This window comes from Seriola lalandi, unplaced genomic scaffold (genome assembly GCF_002814215.2).
Source record: "Seriola lalandi dorsalis isolate HSWRI2012SDOR001 ecotype SW California unplaced genomic scaffold, Sedor1 jcf7180002054377, whole genome shotgun sequence".
Classification (NCBI taxonomy): domain Eukaryota; kingdom Metazoa; phylum Chordata; class Actinopteri; order Carangiformes; family Carangidae; genus Seriola; species Seriola lalandi.
In genome coordinates this window covers 674,485-692,141 of record NW_019524930.1, presented here as the reverse complement: position 1 = coordinate 692,141, position 17,657 = coordinate 674,485, and the positions used below count along the sequence as shown (strand labels likewise).

Below are 17,657 nucleotides of genomic sequence, written 5' to 3'. Positions count from 1 at the left end.
AAATTTTGTGCAGACCCTGCCTGTCAAAGTTACATTTCATGAATCCCAACAACTATGTCTACATTTTCAGAAAGAATTATTTGTCTCCTTTTTACGGTTTGGCCGCGAGCTCGAGTTAAAAATAAAAATAAAGGTTATTTTTTACTGCTTCACGCACTCTAGCCAACTGACGCTTTCACTCTAGATTTGAAGAAAAAGTGATTTGCACTCCTCCTTTGAGTGCTCACAGTTTGAAAAGTTTACATGTTATGTAAAAACAGTTCCTGTCTTTTTGAGAGAGCAGAAGTTTTCCTCCGTTTTATAGTTTGAATCACATTTCTACGTGCAGGTATGAGAGAGCTTGGTGACTCAGAAAAAAGGTGCAATTTTGTCGAAAAAAGGTGGGTTTCTAAAGAAAATTCCAATGCATTTCTAATGCATTATTTATTCCCAGTTTTTTGGGAATAACTTTGGGAAAAATTGGAATTTTAACACCAAAAGTCATAGCACCCCTTGCAGGATCAAGACGCACGTTTTGATGTATATATTACCGGGGTTTTCTCAAAGCTGCGGGACGAGTTACGCGCCGAAATTTGGCGGAAGAATAATAAACCCAAAACAGAATATTAGTAGATGCCTCGGAGCTGAGCACCCGTGGCACTAATGACATCTGACAGTCTGAGCATGCATAAGCAGCTAATGTTACACATCCTGGGGGGGGGCGGGGCGGCACATACTTGGTGATGGTGCCATCAATGTCGGAGATAATCACTTTGTCGTCCCAATTCCACAGGTAAATGGTGCCCTCGCAGCGGCATGTGCCCTGGTACTGGGTGGTGATGCTGAACGTCACATCGTTAGGTCCCTCCTTCAGTTTCAGACTTGCCTGGTGACACAAGGAGAACAGTGATCTGGAAAGTCCATTTCATTCACTAACATGTTCCAACAGTGCACTATGCTCCAGTATGAGTTGTTATTACCACAGCACAATGAACATGTACAGGTCTTTGGAGCCCCCTACAGACTTTAAGTAGAGCGAACACATGTAATTCATAGGTAGCCAGCAGAGGGAGCCCTGAACTACCAAATAAACCCTTTACAGGACAGATCTCATTGAGTACTTTACAACCCATTCTGACCATTCCGGCCAAATTTGTATTTCAAAATGAAACCATCCAATGAACTTGCAACTTCACAAACAGAGAATATAATCAAACTAGCCGAATGCTTTACTTTTACAGGCCTGATGATTTTGAGGAAGCAAAACTGCCTAAAAATCTACTTACTATCTGATCAGAAGAGAGGCGTAGTGACTTCCTGTAAGTGTGTGAGCTCGGGTGGTGCTGACCATCTCCTGGCTGCAGTCTCTCTTGACAGGATGCAGCGCTCACCTCCTTGGCCTCTTCATCACTGGATGACTCTCCTGCTTTAGGCCTACAAGGAAACAGCAACAGTTATGGCTATCTATTTACTCTGACATATTACTTTAAGAACACTCTGCTATCTGAAACAAAAGTGTATTGAGACTTGACCTTTCAACTTCATTTTCTCACAATATAATGTGATTATGCTGTGTTGTGATAAAACAAACACGCCAGAGTTAAGTACGTTACACATCTCACTTGACTTGACACACATCAATAAACCCTTGGTATCACTTACGGTAAGACCAGCTTCTCCTGAGACATGGAGGGTCCTTCCTCCTCCAAATGAGACTCCTCCTTGGTTTCAAGCTTTGTCTCTGACTGCAAGAATTAAGGGAAGAAATCCCAGGACAATCAACACAATTAAGAAGGTAAATCTAAAAACACAAAGACCTTTTTGTGACTTCTACTAAAAAAGAAAGTTCTTTTTTATACTTCTGCTTAATTACCTGCTTGATTGTACTATCTGCTCTCTTTCGCCAGAACCACCAGCGGCCTGACTTCTTTGGCATTTTCTCTTTCACCCAGGCTTCCTCTGTAGCCTTGAATAAACAAGACAAGATATTTTAGGATGAGCTAGCTGCCAATTTGCAATGATCCACAGATACTGACTGTACAATACACAGAAGATGTAAAAATTAAACCTCAATTACCTTTGGTAAATTTTTCTGAAATGCTTGTAGACTTAGAATCAAGGGTGCAGCTAATGTCCAGTTATAATATCTGGGAAGACAGAAATTAGAACTAAATATTGACCATGCATTTACATCTCTCTTGTACACCTCACTTTTGAAATTAAAATCCTCACTTACCTATTTCCTATCTTTACTACCAGGTTGGGGTTATCTATAATTGCTGGATTTTCAGCAAATTCATGATAGGTGATGATATGCTCCATGAATCTCTCTGTAAACACAGAACAGAGAGGGACATTAATTAAAGACAGCAGATGAAAAAAATTAGTGGTGCTGAGCCATAAGATCTTTCTTAAAGCCACAAGGTCAGGAAAAGGTCAGGAAACCTTTTCTTCCGCCAGCCACAGCAACTCAGGGCTTCTCAGAAAAACACTTCTAAAGAGTGTTTCTATTTCTAATTTATTGGCACAAAGGGAGATCAGACAGAAGGACAGAGTGGTTGAGAAAGTTGGGATTCAGTCCTAGTAAAATGTCCATGTCCTTAAAAAGAAATGTGGGCACAAGCATTGTTACTGTTAAACATACCAAGCTGATTTTTTGTATAGAAAAGAGCCTCCACCCACAGTGCCAGGACGCCTTCTTATGTGGCTAATACAGTACGGAAACTTTATTAGCAAGTTAAAAAGTTGCATAACAAATTTAACTGTATGTCTCTACTGGCTGAGGTTAACGTTCCATCTTGCATAAAAGTGCACTTAAGGCTGCATTGTGTCATTCTGGTATACCTTTGGATATTTCAGCATTTTCTGTGAGGCCTCCACACAGAGAAAGGGTGACGTCAGGGAGGTCACTGGCCGAGTCAGAAAGACACTCTGTCCCACTGTCAGCTGCAGCACTCCCCACCGACTGAGGAGACTGTGAGCCAGAGCGCATCTCTGAGTCCATCCAGTGCTTGGTGGCTGCCTCAGACTCACTGGAGCAACAGAAGAGAACAATATGTCATGATACTTGTCTTTCAGAGGAACATTTTTTCCTATGTATGTTCAGTTTTAAAATAGATAATTGAGCTGTGTGTTTCTAATTAAAACGGGTCAGGAAGTAAAATTAATTAGGCACTAATTTCATAAGCTAACCTCTTGGGAAAATATCGTGCAGCAACATCAGGTTCAAGTACATTCAGGTCATCTAGGTAGATATCCTCAGGACCCTGATGCTGACTCCTCTTTGGGACACCTGCATCAAACAACAATTATTTACCATTTAATGAGCTTTCATAATATGTGATAACAAAAGGTTGGCTAAGAGAGTGAAAGAAAAGAAACTTGCCTTTCTTCTTAGAGGGTGAATCGCTCTGTTGGCTGTTGGAAGGGGTGGAGGTTGCCACATTGGGTGGCAGGACATCCAGGGGCTCTGTGGGGGTTACAGGACTCACGGGGGTTACAGTGCTAACAGATGCAAGAGGAGTCACCGGTGTTACAGTGGTCATAAGAGTGCGTGGCTCGGGCTTGACAATAGTACACATTGAGGAGGCACCACCTCCCTTTTCGATCTCCGTCTCGTTCTCCATGGCCTCAGAGCTGAGGATGACGCGGAAGTGGGTGCTCTCTGATGGGGTGATGGTCACTGTTTTCAGTGGTTCTGGCTTCTCTTTTTTGGTGATCTGAATCACGGATATGAGAAAAAAAACGTTAATATCGAGGTGAGCGCACTAACAACTATGTTCTTATGAATTTTAGTGACAGGTACTTACCCTGGTTGTTTCTGGAAACTCTCCCCAGGTCCACTGCATGTGGGACTCAGCTCTGAGCAGACTCTCTGAAGGCCTGACCACCAGTTCAGAGTCACTTTTTGGGGAAAAGGCCTGAGACAAACCGTGACTGAAGGGATAGATAAACAAATGCAAACAATCAATAAAACAGAGTCCATTTACATGCCACACCTTTGCTGATGGCTGTGAGTTCATGTTAATACATACCTGTCATTTGCCGGCCAGTCCCCATCAGACATTGAATAACCATCAAGGTTGTGTCGGGCTGCAGGTAATTTTGGGTCAATGTCCCGCATTGTAGTCACTGAAGGTGACCTAAACCCGGGTTGCAAAAGACACATAATAATTTACTCATCTCTCAACGGATCTTGGCTACAGTTACAGGCACTGACCCTGAACTTACCTAGAGACATGTGCTGCAGCCTCCTCGTCAGAGCTCAGCTCCATCTCAAAGATCTCTTCATTTTGCCCAGTGCTGGACATAGCAGCAGTCGTAGCAGCAGGTGCGTTAGCAGCAATAGCATTACCAGTAGTGACTGGCATGGGCGGCGTCAGCTCTTCTCTTCGGGGGTCTCCTTTGTGCTTCTTCCTCCGTCTCTTCTTCTTTTTCGTAGTCACGGTGCTGGGAGCAGGAGGCTCAGGGGGATCCTCTGGGTCAGCTGGGTCATCCTCCAGACCTTTTGGTGCCCTGTGCTCCACCTCTGAGATCCAGAAAATGTGACTTTCAGTGGGGATTGGGGAGGTGGCCAGATGGGCAGGGACAATCTGCTGAAGGATCAAGTGAGAGTGCAGGAACGTGAGGCTTAGGAGGTGTTTAAGCAGTGCAAACCAAAGCAGAATTACTCATCCCTAGAATCGGCATAGTGACTCAAGTCTATTAGAACAGGGTGGTGTCAGTGCTTAGCTGTCAAAAAGAGTTGGGAAAGCTTGAGCAACAGGTCAGCAGTCAAAAGTAGAAGCTGCAAAACAGTGGAGTCATTATTTCCTCATTGCCCTACACTTGTTGCTGAAGAATGCTGTAGCCATTAAGATTGTTGTTGGTGTATGGTGTAGTGTGTACAGAAGTGAGGCCAAATCTGTTTTGAACATATGGGCATTGCATTTTCTTCACTGCATTATCTTCAAATTTCCTTGGATAATTATCATATCAGACAATGATGATACTGACTGGATGCAAGCAATATAATAAATCCAACGCATCAGAAACCTGGAAATATGTTGTTGTTGATGTATGATTGAATAATAATTCAATATCTCCCTTAACTTTAGCTACTATACTTCACAATGTACAAAACAAAAAACCTGAATAAAAGTTTGTGTTATTAACCTACAACAGTATTGTTATATCCACTGTGTTTCAAAACGGTCGGCTTCAATCATCTGTGTAGTTAGCGAGATGCTTACATTCTGCTGCTCGGATTCCTGGACAAAAAAGGCCTCTCCGTTGTCACCAAGCTTCATGTGCAGGTCAACAGGCTCTCCATTCACTTCGATGTCAATCTGGAAGAATTTGGCAGAAAGTAAAGCTGATAGCTCTGGACCAATGTGAGAAATGACAAGCTAATGGGGAAATCAAAAATAGGACACTGAAAATGATGTTTACTAGATTTCTAAACAACATGAATGTATCCATCTCAGAGTCTGATTTAGCATTTTTAATTGATTGAAAAACAAATTGCATCTTGTTTTGTAACACATCCAACATTTTGTCAGGTCACACGGAAGACCTGTGGCTACTTAGAGCATCTTTCTCTCAAGGCTTTACAGAGCCTTATAAATGTATTCGTCCTCAGGGCTTGCATTTTGTGGAGCCTGCCAATAGAACAGGGCCATTCATGTTTGCAAGGCAAGCCCCCAGTGGACCTGAGGCCATTCAGAAACTTGACACCACAAAAGCAAAAACCAGGTCACGTCTGGAAGAGACTACAAAGGAGACAGACTTTGACTCACAAGTGCTCTGCCCAGTCTGACAAACCTGAAACCAAATCATCAATATTAATTCTCTACCAATGGCCACCACTCTAATCTCAGCAGCCTCAAGATTTAATTTCACCCCCTCAGGGTTGCTAAGGGGAATTTATGTGAGATGAGTGAAGGCTGGGGATATCAATACCCAATTAATAATGAGACAGAATAAATGAGGGTCCTCTTCAGCCTTTCACAGTCAGCGACAGGTTACATTCACTGCAGTGGCTGAATTGTGGCTTTGTCAACATGATGCTGGATTACTAGAAGGCAATGAATGCCTGTTGAAATTAAAGAGGACCTATTATGGCCATTTTAAGTGTTAATCATTTCATTCTTGGTGTCGACTAAACCAGATTTACATGCTTTAATGTTCTGAAAAGACATTAGTTTTCTTCTACTATAAATTTTGTACTGTACTCTCCTCACGCTCCTGTCTGAAATGCTCTGTTAGAGCTCAGGGCTCTTAAGGCCCCCCTCCTCCCTCTGGAGCTGGAGCCCACTGTGCTCTGATTGGTCAGTTTGCCAGCAACTACCATGGCAACGACACGTTCTGCACGTCTTGTGGAAACAAACTTCAGATGACAATATTCATAACTTGGAATATATATATATATATATATATATATATATATATATATAAATAAAAGAAACCCTTTTGGTTGTTTTTATGTGTGGACACCTTTGGACTAAAGGAATATAAATAACGGAGGAACAGACAGACAGGCCACAGGTAGGGAGTCTCCACCGCTTCACCTTCAGCTGGTTTACGATGCCGGTAAATCTGAATGAATTTAACATTCGTGGGCATAGTTAGTGAAAACGCAGCGGTTAAACTGTGGATCATTTATCTGAGCTAATGAGGTAGCCTACAGCAACGTTTAAGCATTTATATCTTTGCTATGCTGCTTCCTACTAACATGATCAGGTCGCGATCCGGGCGAGGTAAAGCGGTTGATGATGCGTGATCCTAACTGTGCGTGGTTTCTGAAGCAGTCCTCCTTGATGTGCGGACTCACATTATAATGTTTGGAGCAGTGGAGAACCGCGGAAAAATAAATCAGATTTCAGAAGGAAATTAAGAACACTGTCTTTTCAGCATGGCTACAAAACTAATGAAAACTCTTCAACATAAGTAGTTATGCGCTGGGCTTTGTTTGGCCGCGGGCCAAGTTTGCAGGTGGGCAGCACCAAGAGAAGTATTGACATCAATAGGACAAGGAACTAATGTCTGGACCCCCAACAAGGCGTTTCATACAAAGGAGAAAATTGGGTTTTTACCCTGACAGAGTTACTCCCTTTGATGTAAACTTTGATCCTTGTGACTCTGGAGACCATTTACATGAACAAAAACCTATATAACCCACTATAAGTAAGGAAAAGCTAAGAAAAGAATAAAAGGTCCCCTTTAAGGCATAATATTGGGCTATTTCCATCCGCGCCGGCCAAGGTGACTTCTAAAGCTCATATATAGTTCCAAAAAGAAGAACAGAAAACAGAGGAAAAGAAGAAGTATTTATGGGAAGCTGAGATTAGTTTTTGTCCCCAATGTTTTTAGAATCTAACAGTACTTTGAAAACATTTCTGGTTGCTAACCAAAGAGACTGCTGTACACACCATCCACAGCCAAACTTTAATTAGTATTTGGCTGGTGACTACAGTCCAATTCCAACTCTGAATTTTTTTAAGTATATGCATGTCAGGAACAAATATCACAGCATTTGTTTGGTCCAGTAATTTCTAAAAAAAAAAAATATATATACATATATCTAGCAGCAGCCCTCTGGGATCTGATAAGTGATCTCAGGGACACATGCATAACTGTTTGTTACACAACAGCCCTTGTTGAGGCCTCTTTCTTCATGTCTCCTCCCCCTCCCACACATTCAAGTTGTAGAGCTGTTGCCATAGAAACCACTCATTCATTCCTCCCCACCAAATCTATCAGCATTCTGGGTAGGTGGTGAGACAGTGTCAATCCCCCGCAAATCATCATCCACTCTGGTTCACAAGCAAAAAAATAAGCTTTCCTCAAGTCAGAGCACGAGAGCACGGCATCATAGTTCTTCTAAGAATAGAAGTTGTGGACAAGTTCACAATTATAGGGATAGGGATCATACATTCAATTATGATCTTTCTAATGTTATACATTAATAATTAATAACTGAATACAAAGGAATATCTGATTATGTATATGTTGAAATAATGTAAATTTCACTCACAAAAAAGGTTGTATTAACAGATGCCAGTGTAGTTCTCCATTACAATCCCACAAGTAGATGTTACATTTTTAAAAACCAAAACATTTAGCTTTACATCTACTTACGCACTTCTATTGAAAAGGCTTCATTTGCTCTCATTACCCATCAATTAACCCAAGGGAAAGGTGCTACAAAAATACTGTTTTCTCAAGTGAGGAGTGAGTGCTAAAAATAGCACCATTGTTCCTCGACCATGATTAACTGGATCTTATTTCCAGGCAGAACATATAGTAACAAGTACTATCACAGGGTGTTGAAAGGAAGCCCAGATCATCCCATGTGTGTTCTGCAAACAAAGACCCAGCAAAAGCCCATATATTTTTTTAATTGAAAATGAAATGCAAAAATTACCACTGCCACTAAAGCCCTATCCTCCATTGATGCTATTAATTCTGGCTGGTGCAAAACCTGACTGGCTAACGGGGCAGGTTTTGTTAAGTGAGGCACACAGATGACCCACGGATGTTTTTGTTATTACTAATTTGTAAGAACTCAAACTTGAAGTTAAGCCTAACTTCTTCAAAGTGAAACAAAGCCTCCATAACCTTGATTAAATTTTTATATGGCCTTACCCCCCCATACATGTCAGGGCACCAATCTCCTCATACCAGCAGGCATGACAGTAGTGCTATCACCTTTTTTACTACATTACACTACCAGACTGCAAAAGTGCAGCATTATTCTGACAGTTTGTTTACAGTTTGTGATTGTTTTTTTTCAATATTCATCTATTATCCACATTCTAATTTCATTGAGAGGAAGGCCAATGTGACCACCTATTTGGGGAGATGTCAATCAAGTATATTTTGGGCACAAATTCATACACGGACACACCTGTTTGCCTGATTAGATTAGAACTAGGCAAATAGTTGAAAACACCTGTGACGATGGATCACTGATATGTTTGACCTTCAAGTGAGGCGTTACACTTCAGTAAACTAAAACATAGTTGTCTAGTCACTTTTTTTAAAACCCTAAAGTAATCTGACTTAGTTTGGACACAATCTTATGCAGAAGCCACATTTTTGGATAAATGTTTTGGTTGTCCTCAACACAGATTATACTGTATATGAATTCAAAATATATGAATTAAATGTACCCTGTGAAGAATAGGGCCTAATTTTTCAAAGAAATAACCCATGTTCTATATGGACTGCACTGTGTAGTTTTCTCTCAGATGTACAGAAAATGTATTTCTGTAGATTCAAAAGCTCAAAAGCTGATTGATACAGAGTTCAGCAGTTTGTCATCACATGACTTAAACATGTCTGGGAAAAGAGGAAAATTAAAGAAATAAAACTTACAATTTTCTCTTTGGAGCGAAGCACACCCAGCTTGCCAAAGCGCACATGAAATGGTGAGCACTGGTAGGTGCCATCTCTCTGGCGGACAACCACAACATCGATGCAGCCCGATAATGTGGCCTGATTAATGCCCTTGTACAGTTCTTTGACGGTCACCAGCACCTGACCTGCCAGCTGGCCCACGTAGTTCATGGTGTCCGCCTGGAGGGGGAAAAGAACAAAATATTAACAGAGTTGAGGGAAGACTGGCACACTGTTGAGAGCAAGAGTCCAGAAGAGGAGACAGTTTTGGCCCTCACAAGTTGTAGAGTTTGAGTTTTCCTCTTTGACTTCACTATAGTTCTTTCGGCCTGTTTTCTCTCCTAACTCTCTCCAGTCCATCCATTGTTGTCTTTTCTTTTAAGTATCTTCTTCCGGACAGTCTGGCTGTCTCATTTGTCTTTTACTTTCATCCCTCAGCTCCCTCACTGCCTGTGCCTGCCCTGTGGTGTCTGTCATCTCCCGACCTGCATACAGGCTGCCAGTGGCACTCTGGTTACCCTGTCACTGGCCGCTGTCCCACATGAGCAACATCAGAGAGGGGGGCTGACAGCTGGGCTGAAACAATGAGAGGAGACAACCTCACACATAGTTCCCACCACCCTGCTGCCATGAAGGCAGCTGACTTCCTGTTTACATTCATAACCCTCTGCTAAGTACATCAAATACAACAGTACTGTGGCTATAATTATTTGGACTTGGATTAACTCTGCACATTTTCCTCAAAGCCCTTTTTTGTCACTTGGGACTAGCAGTTTGTGAGATAGTAAATTCTTTTACAAGCAATCTGTCAAAGCTGCTAAATCAGAGAGAAAATTACACACAGGCCAAAGCTAATCATACATACTCATGCAAGCTCTCCAGCCTTCATGTGGCCTCTTTGCCGAATTCACTGAACTGGATAATTTGCAGTCATTTGCGCACTGTGACACAGAGCGAGTGCAACTATTAACTCTGCAAACATGATTTTGGTTTGCTTGGGTCAGGGTCTAGTTTAGTGGGGCTTGTAAACACACTCCCCTGCTGACTTCACTGGGTTTATGTAACCTGAAATGCTCCTATCTCACACTGACCTTTTGTTCAGAGTCTTGCCATGAGAGCAGTGAGGTGGGTGCGGGGGGGGGTAGGATCGAGAATAGGGGCATTTGTGTAAGGGTGGCATCATGGAATACAGGAAAACACTGTCATGATATTTCCCCCCAAAGAACAGGTTTATGAAAAGATAGTAATAAAATAATCATAATTGCAGGTAACTCTGAATAATTCTCACCCTTTAACCACACAAACACAGGCAAACATGGAAGTCCAACAGCAATCACAGTAAACTGATTGTTCAAAGGGTTGTATTGGGCTTTAGATGATTTCATATGACGCTTTCTGTCAACAACAGGGAGCTATCAATTCTTTCTAAGAACTGAACCCCACATTGGTACACAAGGAGGAATGAAAAATACAGTTATGCCTAACAGAACACGCAACTTCTGCCTTCCTGCTACCAACATATATTGTGACAACCCGGGTTGTGACACCCCTGCTACAACCCACCTGAGGGTTTGATTAAACTACAGGAAAATTACCAGTTTGCAGAGTTTATACATTTTACTGCCATTTTGTATGGCAGAAGGAATTTCCAAACTTATAGAAATTTTTGTGAAAAGCTGCAGTCTATATATATGTATAGACATAATATATATAATAAAACATGAATGAAATCACTGACACGTTTTTAGGCTAATTAAGTTTATAAACAAATAACTTAACAAAGGTTAAACTAGTTCCATACAAGACAAAAGATGCTGCCAGAGCAATCAAAGACTATCCACGGGAGAACATTTCTTTTGAAAAAGGGCACCCCACAAAGTGACTTATGAGCAAGGGTGATATTTGTATTTATCTGCACAATCTGTCACAGATTTCTTTCAAAAACAGATTATGAGATATGCTGTTGAACGCAGTGAGTGCGCACAAAGTGACTCAATAACCAACCAAGTGGATGAAAACTGTAATACATAGATTAAGCTTTCTAACTCAGAGGGGCCAGTGAATACAAACAACAACAACAACAACAAAAAGCAACACAACATAGCTGCAAAACTATTTCACTGTACCACTGTCAGGGGCAAAATGTACCCATGTGGCATGATGTTGGTCAATTATATGTATGTTTTTATCTCTATATTCTGTATTCCTGGAAATTGAAAACGGTTTTATGTAAATGACGCACTGCATAAATGTGGAGCGTTACGAAATTAAGTTTCACTTTTATTTTGACACCACAGAGTAACATACTGGAGGTGCAATAAGTGCTACATTCCTGTCTGCTGGTCTGACACAATGCTCACACCAAGTGCAGAGATGCATGAAGAAGTCGGTAATTACAAGGCTCTAAACATCTCTAAAAGAGCTTTATTTGATAGTAAATATTCTATATTAAAAACAAAAGGCACCCTTACGCAGGAGCTGTCTGGAACGGCGCCAGTAGGCAGTTATCTTTAACACAGTCACATGTGACAAACATGCTCTACCTGCTGCTAACCATTGTTTTGTTTTTTATCTTCTTTCAATGTCAGCTCTGCAGTAAAAGCACACACAAGCAGCTAAAATGCCAGACTCAAAACTACTATTTAACAGGAGATTTTTGAGATAAGAGGTGATTTGCAGATCAGACAGGTGACGGCCCAGCCTGAATATATTTGACCATCTCAAATACAAATGCTAGTGTATTAGTGTATAAGTTATTCTTTAAAAAAAAAAAAAAAAAAAGTCTTGAATGTAGCCCTAAAATTGACATCATCCTTCTGATTCACTGTGGTCAGGTATCAAGCCACTAAGCTTATAATAATCACCCAATCAGCCTAGCAACTTGGCAAACAAAACAAAACAAATAAGAGTGTAGTGGGCCTTCCAGCTCAAGTTGTGACTGACTAAGAGACCTGTCATTGTGACTCACCAGGGACCAAGACGACCTCAGGGACGAGGCCTCATCCTGTTCACTGTTATCTGTTGAGTCCTCTGTGTTGCTTCCCAGGAGCTCACTGTCCCCCCAAGATCTTGGTCTCTTCATCACTGTTAGTGGAGTACCAGCTCTTACTTCATCCAACTCCATTGGGACCAGTGTTTTCCCTTCTCACACCATGATCAAAATGATTTGCTGCCATCCTGAATCCAATCTCAAATATGGCCCACCTAATCACCTTGGAATAACCCTCCCAGGGGTAAATACCAATACGCCGCTATCTCACACGAGGGTTGATTATGCAACACTGTCATAAACTTTGTCATCCTTTTTCTGAGCTATTCCTTGCAGGACATGCACTTCTGCTCATACAGTCAGCTGACAGGACACAAAGGGTTCAGCCAATGGGATGGCCTCTTTAAGGTGGCCGTATATGGCTGATAAGGGACAGCTATGCAGTGTTTTTCTCCTGATAAGAGTACACGCTCAGGGAAAAGACCAAGCAGTACTCTGCAGCATGACGTTCTTGCACAGTCAGTCACATGTTTGGTACAATCGCTGTTGTGTGTGCTTGTCATTGTGCATGAGTAATCAGGAGGGGGCATTGATCGGCTGCAGAAGTTAACCAATGGGATTTTCAGTGCAGAGGACCTCAACATGTTGGTCGTTTATTGCTTATTACCCTTGAACTTTTTGACATCCTGGACATGTGATTGCAAAGATAAACAGGTGAAAGTCCTGTAAATACTAAAGGGATAATCGCTTCAGGGATTAGCCTCCATTAAATTTCACTACAGCTTGCTTAAATTAGCTCAAGTGCTAATTTAATCATATCTGCACTCAATATGGATAGAGTGGGCACACTCATGTAATTGTAGTCCAAGCAATGATGAATTCCATCATCTTTTTCTCTTCAGGGGGTTCTCTGTGGTCTGACTTTGAGCATCCTCCTGCCTAGTCTAACTCCTAAGTGAATGCCTCAGAAAACATAATGCATGAGGCTCCTCCAAAAAAGCTTCATCCCTACGTTCCCATCTGCTAGGCCTTTTGTAAATACCACCAAAGAAAACACACAGGCCCACTGAGATGAGGGCTGATGGTTCATCGTCCCCCTGTGTTAGGGTCTGTTCTTTGTTGCAAGAGCCATGCATAAGTAGGCAAACACTTTCCTTTCAGAAGTGAAGTGAAGTGAAAAAAAATAGCAAGTGACTTTGACTGAGTCACCAAGCAGTAACTGAACACACTAAGCTAGAATGAAAACATAAAGTCCTCGCCTTTAATAACTACCTACATGTACCATTAAAAATTACAAGAGTAGGCATGTGTATGATCCTAAATACTCTAAATACATAATTACGGTCTACATCTGGAACTATCCCATTCGCTCTGACTGGGTGACAAAAGAGTCGACTCCTGTGACTGAGCTGGCCAACCAGACCATACAAGGTTCATGTTACACTCTTTCAAGTAGTAGGTTACCAACCTGCACTGAAATGAGCCTACTTATGACAACCACAACCCCAGGCAAACAGTCTGGGGTTGGATTTCATTTTTACACATTCTGCAGTGCAAGACAAAAAAAAAACACTGCTTTTCATAGCAATGTTGAAATCAATTCAACAATTCAATTCCTTGTTTTCAGCCTTGTGCCTAAAAATCCCTGGCTGCTGTGAATTTGGTGATACAAAAAGTGGAAATGGTGAACTCCTTCGGCCATGTAGGACTGACGCTACACTCAATTAGAAGCAATAAGCACTATGAAGTGTTTGTTTCTTTTGATTAACAGTACAACAAATCCATTATTTACTCACACTTCCTCAGCTTCAGTATCTGTAGAAAAGGGAAATTTAGACACGTTTTTGACATTGGGTTAAGTGAAATCTTCCTCACTGAGATTTAATTCAGACTCACTGTGTAAAAATAAGTAAAACCAATGCCAGGGCAGTGAGCCTGCAACTTGAACAGTACACAGGTGCCAGGTTATTAGGTACGCCTAGTTAATGCATGCATTGCAACATCCTTGCAATAAATCCTACTTTCATAAAGATAATATTGTTCAGTCTTTATTGAAACTATTTTAGAGACGTGTGGATGTAACTTTATGGTAATTTTAGGGGCTGTAATTTTAGGGGTGTTATACTTGTAGTCTGCATTAGAGCTGCAACGGTTACTTATTTTATCTATGAACAATAATTTTTAATAATCAATTAATAATTTTGGTCATTTTTCTGTTTACTGATTCTGCTTTCATATATACCAGGATTTGAAACTTTTCTTGATGATTTATGGCAGTAGTCTGAACATTTTGGGGTTGTGAACTATTGGTTAGATAAAACAAGCCATTGAAGATGAGTACCTTTGGCTCTGGAAAATTCCTATGGTTATTTTTCACTTTTCACACATATATGTAATCAAGAAAATAACAAGCTAAATAGTCGATATTGAAAACTGTTAGTTGCAGCCCTTATCTGCATGACACAGTCCAGTGTAACACCTTGACAAATTACAGCCTCTAAAAAGACCATTATTTTAATGTCTGTAAAACTGTTTCAACAAGAACATTTATGACAGGATTTATTGCTAGACGTCTGTGTTTAGCGAAGAAACCAAACAAACTGGCAACTTGTGTATGAGTTTCACTGCATTGCTCAGTGAGATGTCATAATGTTGCTGGTTCAAACTATTTGGGTTTTGTGAGGTTACTTCCTATAACAGGGAAGAGAAAAAGAAAATGTATCAGTATCAGTGCGTGGCTATCTCACATAACACTTTTACATAATATACCTGAAAAAGTTTTTATCCTATTCTACTGGTAAATTACTGAGGTTCTACTTATTGTTTTCAAAGAAACCACCCACAGGCAGGTGGTGAGGTGGCAGCACTGCGTACAAGCCAAGAGAGAGTTCAGTAACTAATTAAAAACCGTGGATTACCATAAAATACAAGCTATCTAGCATCAAGCATATTGCTCAAATGTAACGTTAGCCTTAGCTATTCTAGCTAAATATGCTAATTTCAGAGATTAAAGCTGCCAAATCGCTTGATTGAAAAGTCACCAGTCCACAGTGCTCTAACGTTTCATGAAGGGAAATTGCGGAAATAAACGAACAGAAACAAAAAACAATCAATTTATGTACTGTTAGTTAATGCTTGACAATTCCGTAGATTAAAGCTGTAAACATGCGGAACAGAAACCACTAGACATGAAAATAAATGAATGGAGTCGGGGCTCAGCTAGCCGTTAGTTAACCTCAGCTAGCTTCAATGTTATCGTTGGGTTCATGTTACCGTTAATACTAAACGGTGAAACGGTAACGAGCTAGAGTCTCTGCTAACGCTGAGTCGCCGGTTTCAATGAAATGTGGATACGTTCATTTGCTATGTGATGAATGAATGTCCAGACCAGTCACTATATGTCTGATTGAAATTAATCCATCGTAGCTAAAATATGTTAGCCTGCTTACAGGCTAGCTAACATTAGCTGACGGCAGAATCAGAAAAAAACGCACTATCACAGGCAGCTGCTTTGAAATGGGCTGACACCAACCTAATGCTAAGCATTTACCTTTCGGTTACTTCAGCGGGTGCTGCCGGCGAAGGACGCTGCGGTGTCTTTCAGTGAGTCCCCATATTTTTGCCTGAGAAACTCCTCAGAAGCCTCCTGACGTGTCCGTGTCTGGACCACCGTGGCTGACTGGTGCGGCTGGAAACAGCGAGCTGAAGTTGATGGGACAGGAAGCCGTACAGTGGCGGCGCACTCGCACAGCTGGTGTGATAGGGTTAAACAAGAGTTAAACTGAATCATACTTGCTTGTCACATTTATTTAGTTAGACTTTGTCCTGGACAGCACATCTTAGACGACATTTATTGACAAGAGTGTGAAACGTCAGTGTTAAAATATAACTCTAAATTACAATAGCTTAACAAGGTTTTTCTTCTGTTTATTTATTTATTTTTAATCTCAGTAATGCGTCTTTGTTGATCACACTTTGCTGCTGTATATCGTTGCAGTAGGCTACTGCCATCTGACTTTACTCTTGAGCTATGTTTTTTTTTTCAAAAAGTAAACGGGGCATGTTTTATGAGAGCAGTCTCACAGGGTATTGAACTGTCTTTAAACCCAGGCAGGTGCAGAACATGTTTCTCATAAACAAAAAGAGCATATACTGTGTATATATGACAGTAAACTTCATGAACTTTAAATAACCTATTTATTGATACCTACTTACAGCAGAATTGATTCTGTCTGGTGCAATGCTTTCAAAAGCCAAATGTTGGTTTGACTAGATCATGAGGCCTATATGGGGCCAGCATGGCTCCAAGACCCATCAGTAAACAGGAGGATCTTTACATGCTTCAGTATTGTGATTCATGGGTATCCCACCAGGCATAATCAAACCTGGTTACTTTACCGTAAAATGGGATAGCGCAACTAATTACAGATAAAAAGTGGCGTAATTCCGGTTGCTCCCGCAGCACTACACCTATAGTGAAGGGTGAAATGTCTGACGCTAGAGACGCTTGCTTACCTCTTGGCGGCCCTTTATGGGCCAGGACCCCATTTTGGCAACTTCTGATTAATGATACCAGCCATGAAATCAAGCATCACAGCTGTTTTCTAACATTACCATTAATTCTCCAAACCTCTGAGCTTTTTGCAAATCAAATTATTTAACTTTAATGAAGGCTTAGTGAGCTGTTTATGGGAGATTATGTCACGACAAAGGGAAACCTCTCTAAAGCAGGTGCAGCTTGATTACAGTGAAGAGCTCTGCCTTCAAGAGAATACAGACTTACGTTTAACTTGTTCATTAGATACACAGCCTCAAACCAAATCCTGCAGGGCAGTTTGTGCATGGTTTCCTTCTATCATATTTGACATACACCCCCCCCCCCCCCCCCCCAACACACACACACATTTTACACATACACATTTTACGCATACACACGACTCTATAACGCACACATGACTAGTTCTACAGCAACACTTCCAATAGAATGTCAACTATGTCTTTACTTTGCAACACCTTAAATGAACCAGTTTCAACTGTCATGTGTGTGTTGTCATACTCACACCACTCTACATGTCATCGGGGTTTTCCTGCTCCACCTCTGCAACAAACTGTTGTAATGACTGACACTTGTAACTTGCAAACTGCACATCAGAGGTACATAACACACATGCACAAGGTAGAATTTAAACATAATAGCTGCTTATAAATAGACACAGAGAGCTCTAGTCATTTGAAAGTATGACATAACCAATGACATTTTTCCAATGCCTCACAACACCAAGCAAATGCTAAGAATTTCATTGCATCCATT

The 17,657-nt window shown here is 41.0% G+C and overlaps 1 protein-coding gene across 5 annotated transcripts in view; it reads right to left on the bottom strand.

Moving 5' to 3' along the window:
- The window catches only part of lpin2 (lipin 2), a 24,482-nt gene extending 8,411 nt beyond the window's left edge, over positions 1 to 16,071 (bottom strand). Inside the window, exons 1-16 of one of the 5 annotated variants that reach the window (XM_023408968.2) lie at positions 10,223 to 10,299; positions 9,636 to 9,933; positions 9,337 to 9,537; positions 5,211 to 5,306; positions 4,210 to 4,574; positions 4,014 to 4,121; positions 3,789 to 3,915; positions 3,365 to 3,698; positions 3,172 to 3,271; positions 2,824 to 3,011; positions 2,216 to 2,309; positions 2,057 to 2,126; positions 1,853 to 1,945; positions 1,642 to 1,724; positions 1,266 to 1,413; positions 717 to 865 (exon numbers count right to left, since the gene is read on the bottom strand). In XM_023408968.2, coding sequence (XP_023264736.1) covers positions 717 to 865; positions 1,266 to 1,413; positions 1,642 to 1,724; positions 1,853 to 1,945; positions 2,057 to 2,126; positions 2,216 to 2,309; positions 2,824 to 3,011; positions 3,172 to 3,271; positions 3,365 to 3,698; positions 3,789 to 3,915; positions 4,014 to 4,121; positions 4,210 to 4,574; positions 5,211 to 5,306; positions 9,337 to 9,528 — 2,147 coding nt within the window. In that variant the 5' untranslated portion in view covers positions 9,529 to 9,537; positions 9,636 to 9,933; positions 10,223 to 10,299. Of the gene's footprint in view, positions 1 to 716; positions 866 to 1,265; positions 1,414 to 1,641; positions 1,725 to 1,852; positions 1,946 to 2,056; positions 2,127 to 2,215; positions 2,310 to 2,823; positions 3,012 to 3,171; positions 3,272 to 3,364; positions 3,699 to 3,788; positions 3,916 to 4,013; positions 4,122 to 4,209; positions 4,575 to 5,210; positions 5,307 to 9,336; positions 9,538 to 9,635; positions 9,934 to 10,222; positions 10,344 to 12,325; positions 12,652 to 15,896 lie in introns of those variants that run through there. The other 4 variants (XM_023408967.2, XM_023408966.2, XM_023408965.2 and 1 more) reach the window with 4 other exon arrangements.
- Between the last annotated feature and the right edge of the window lie 1,586 nt (positions 16,072 to 17,657).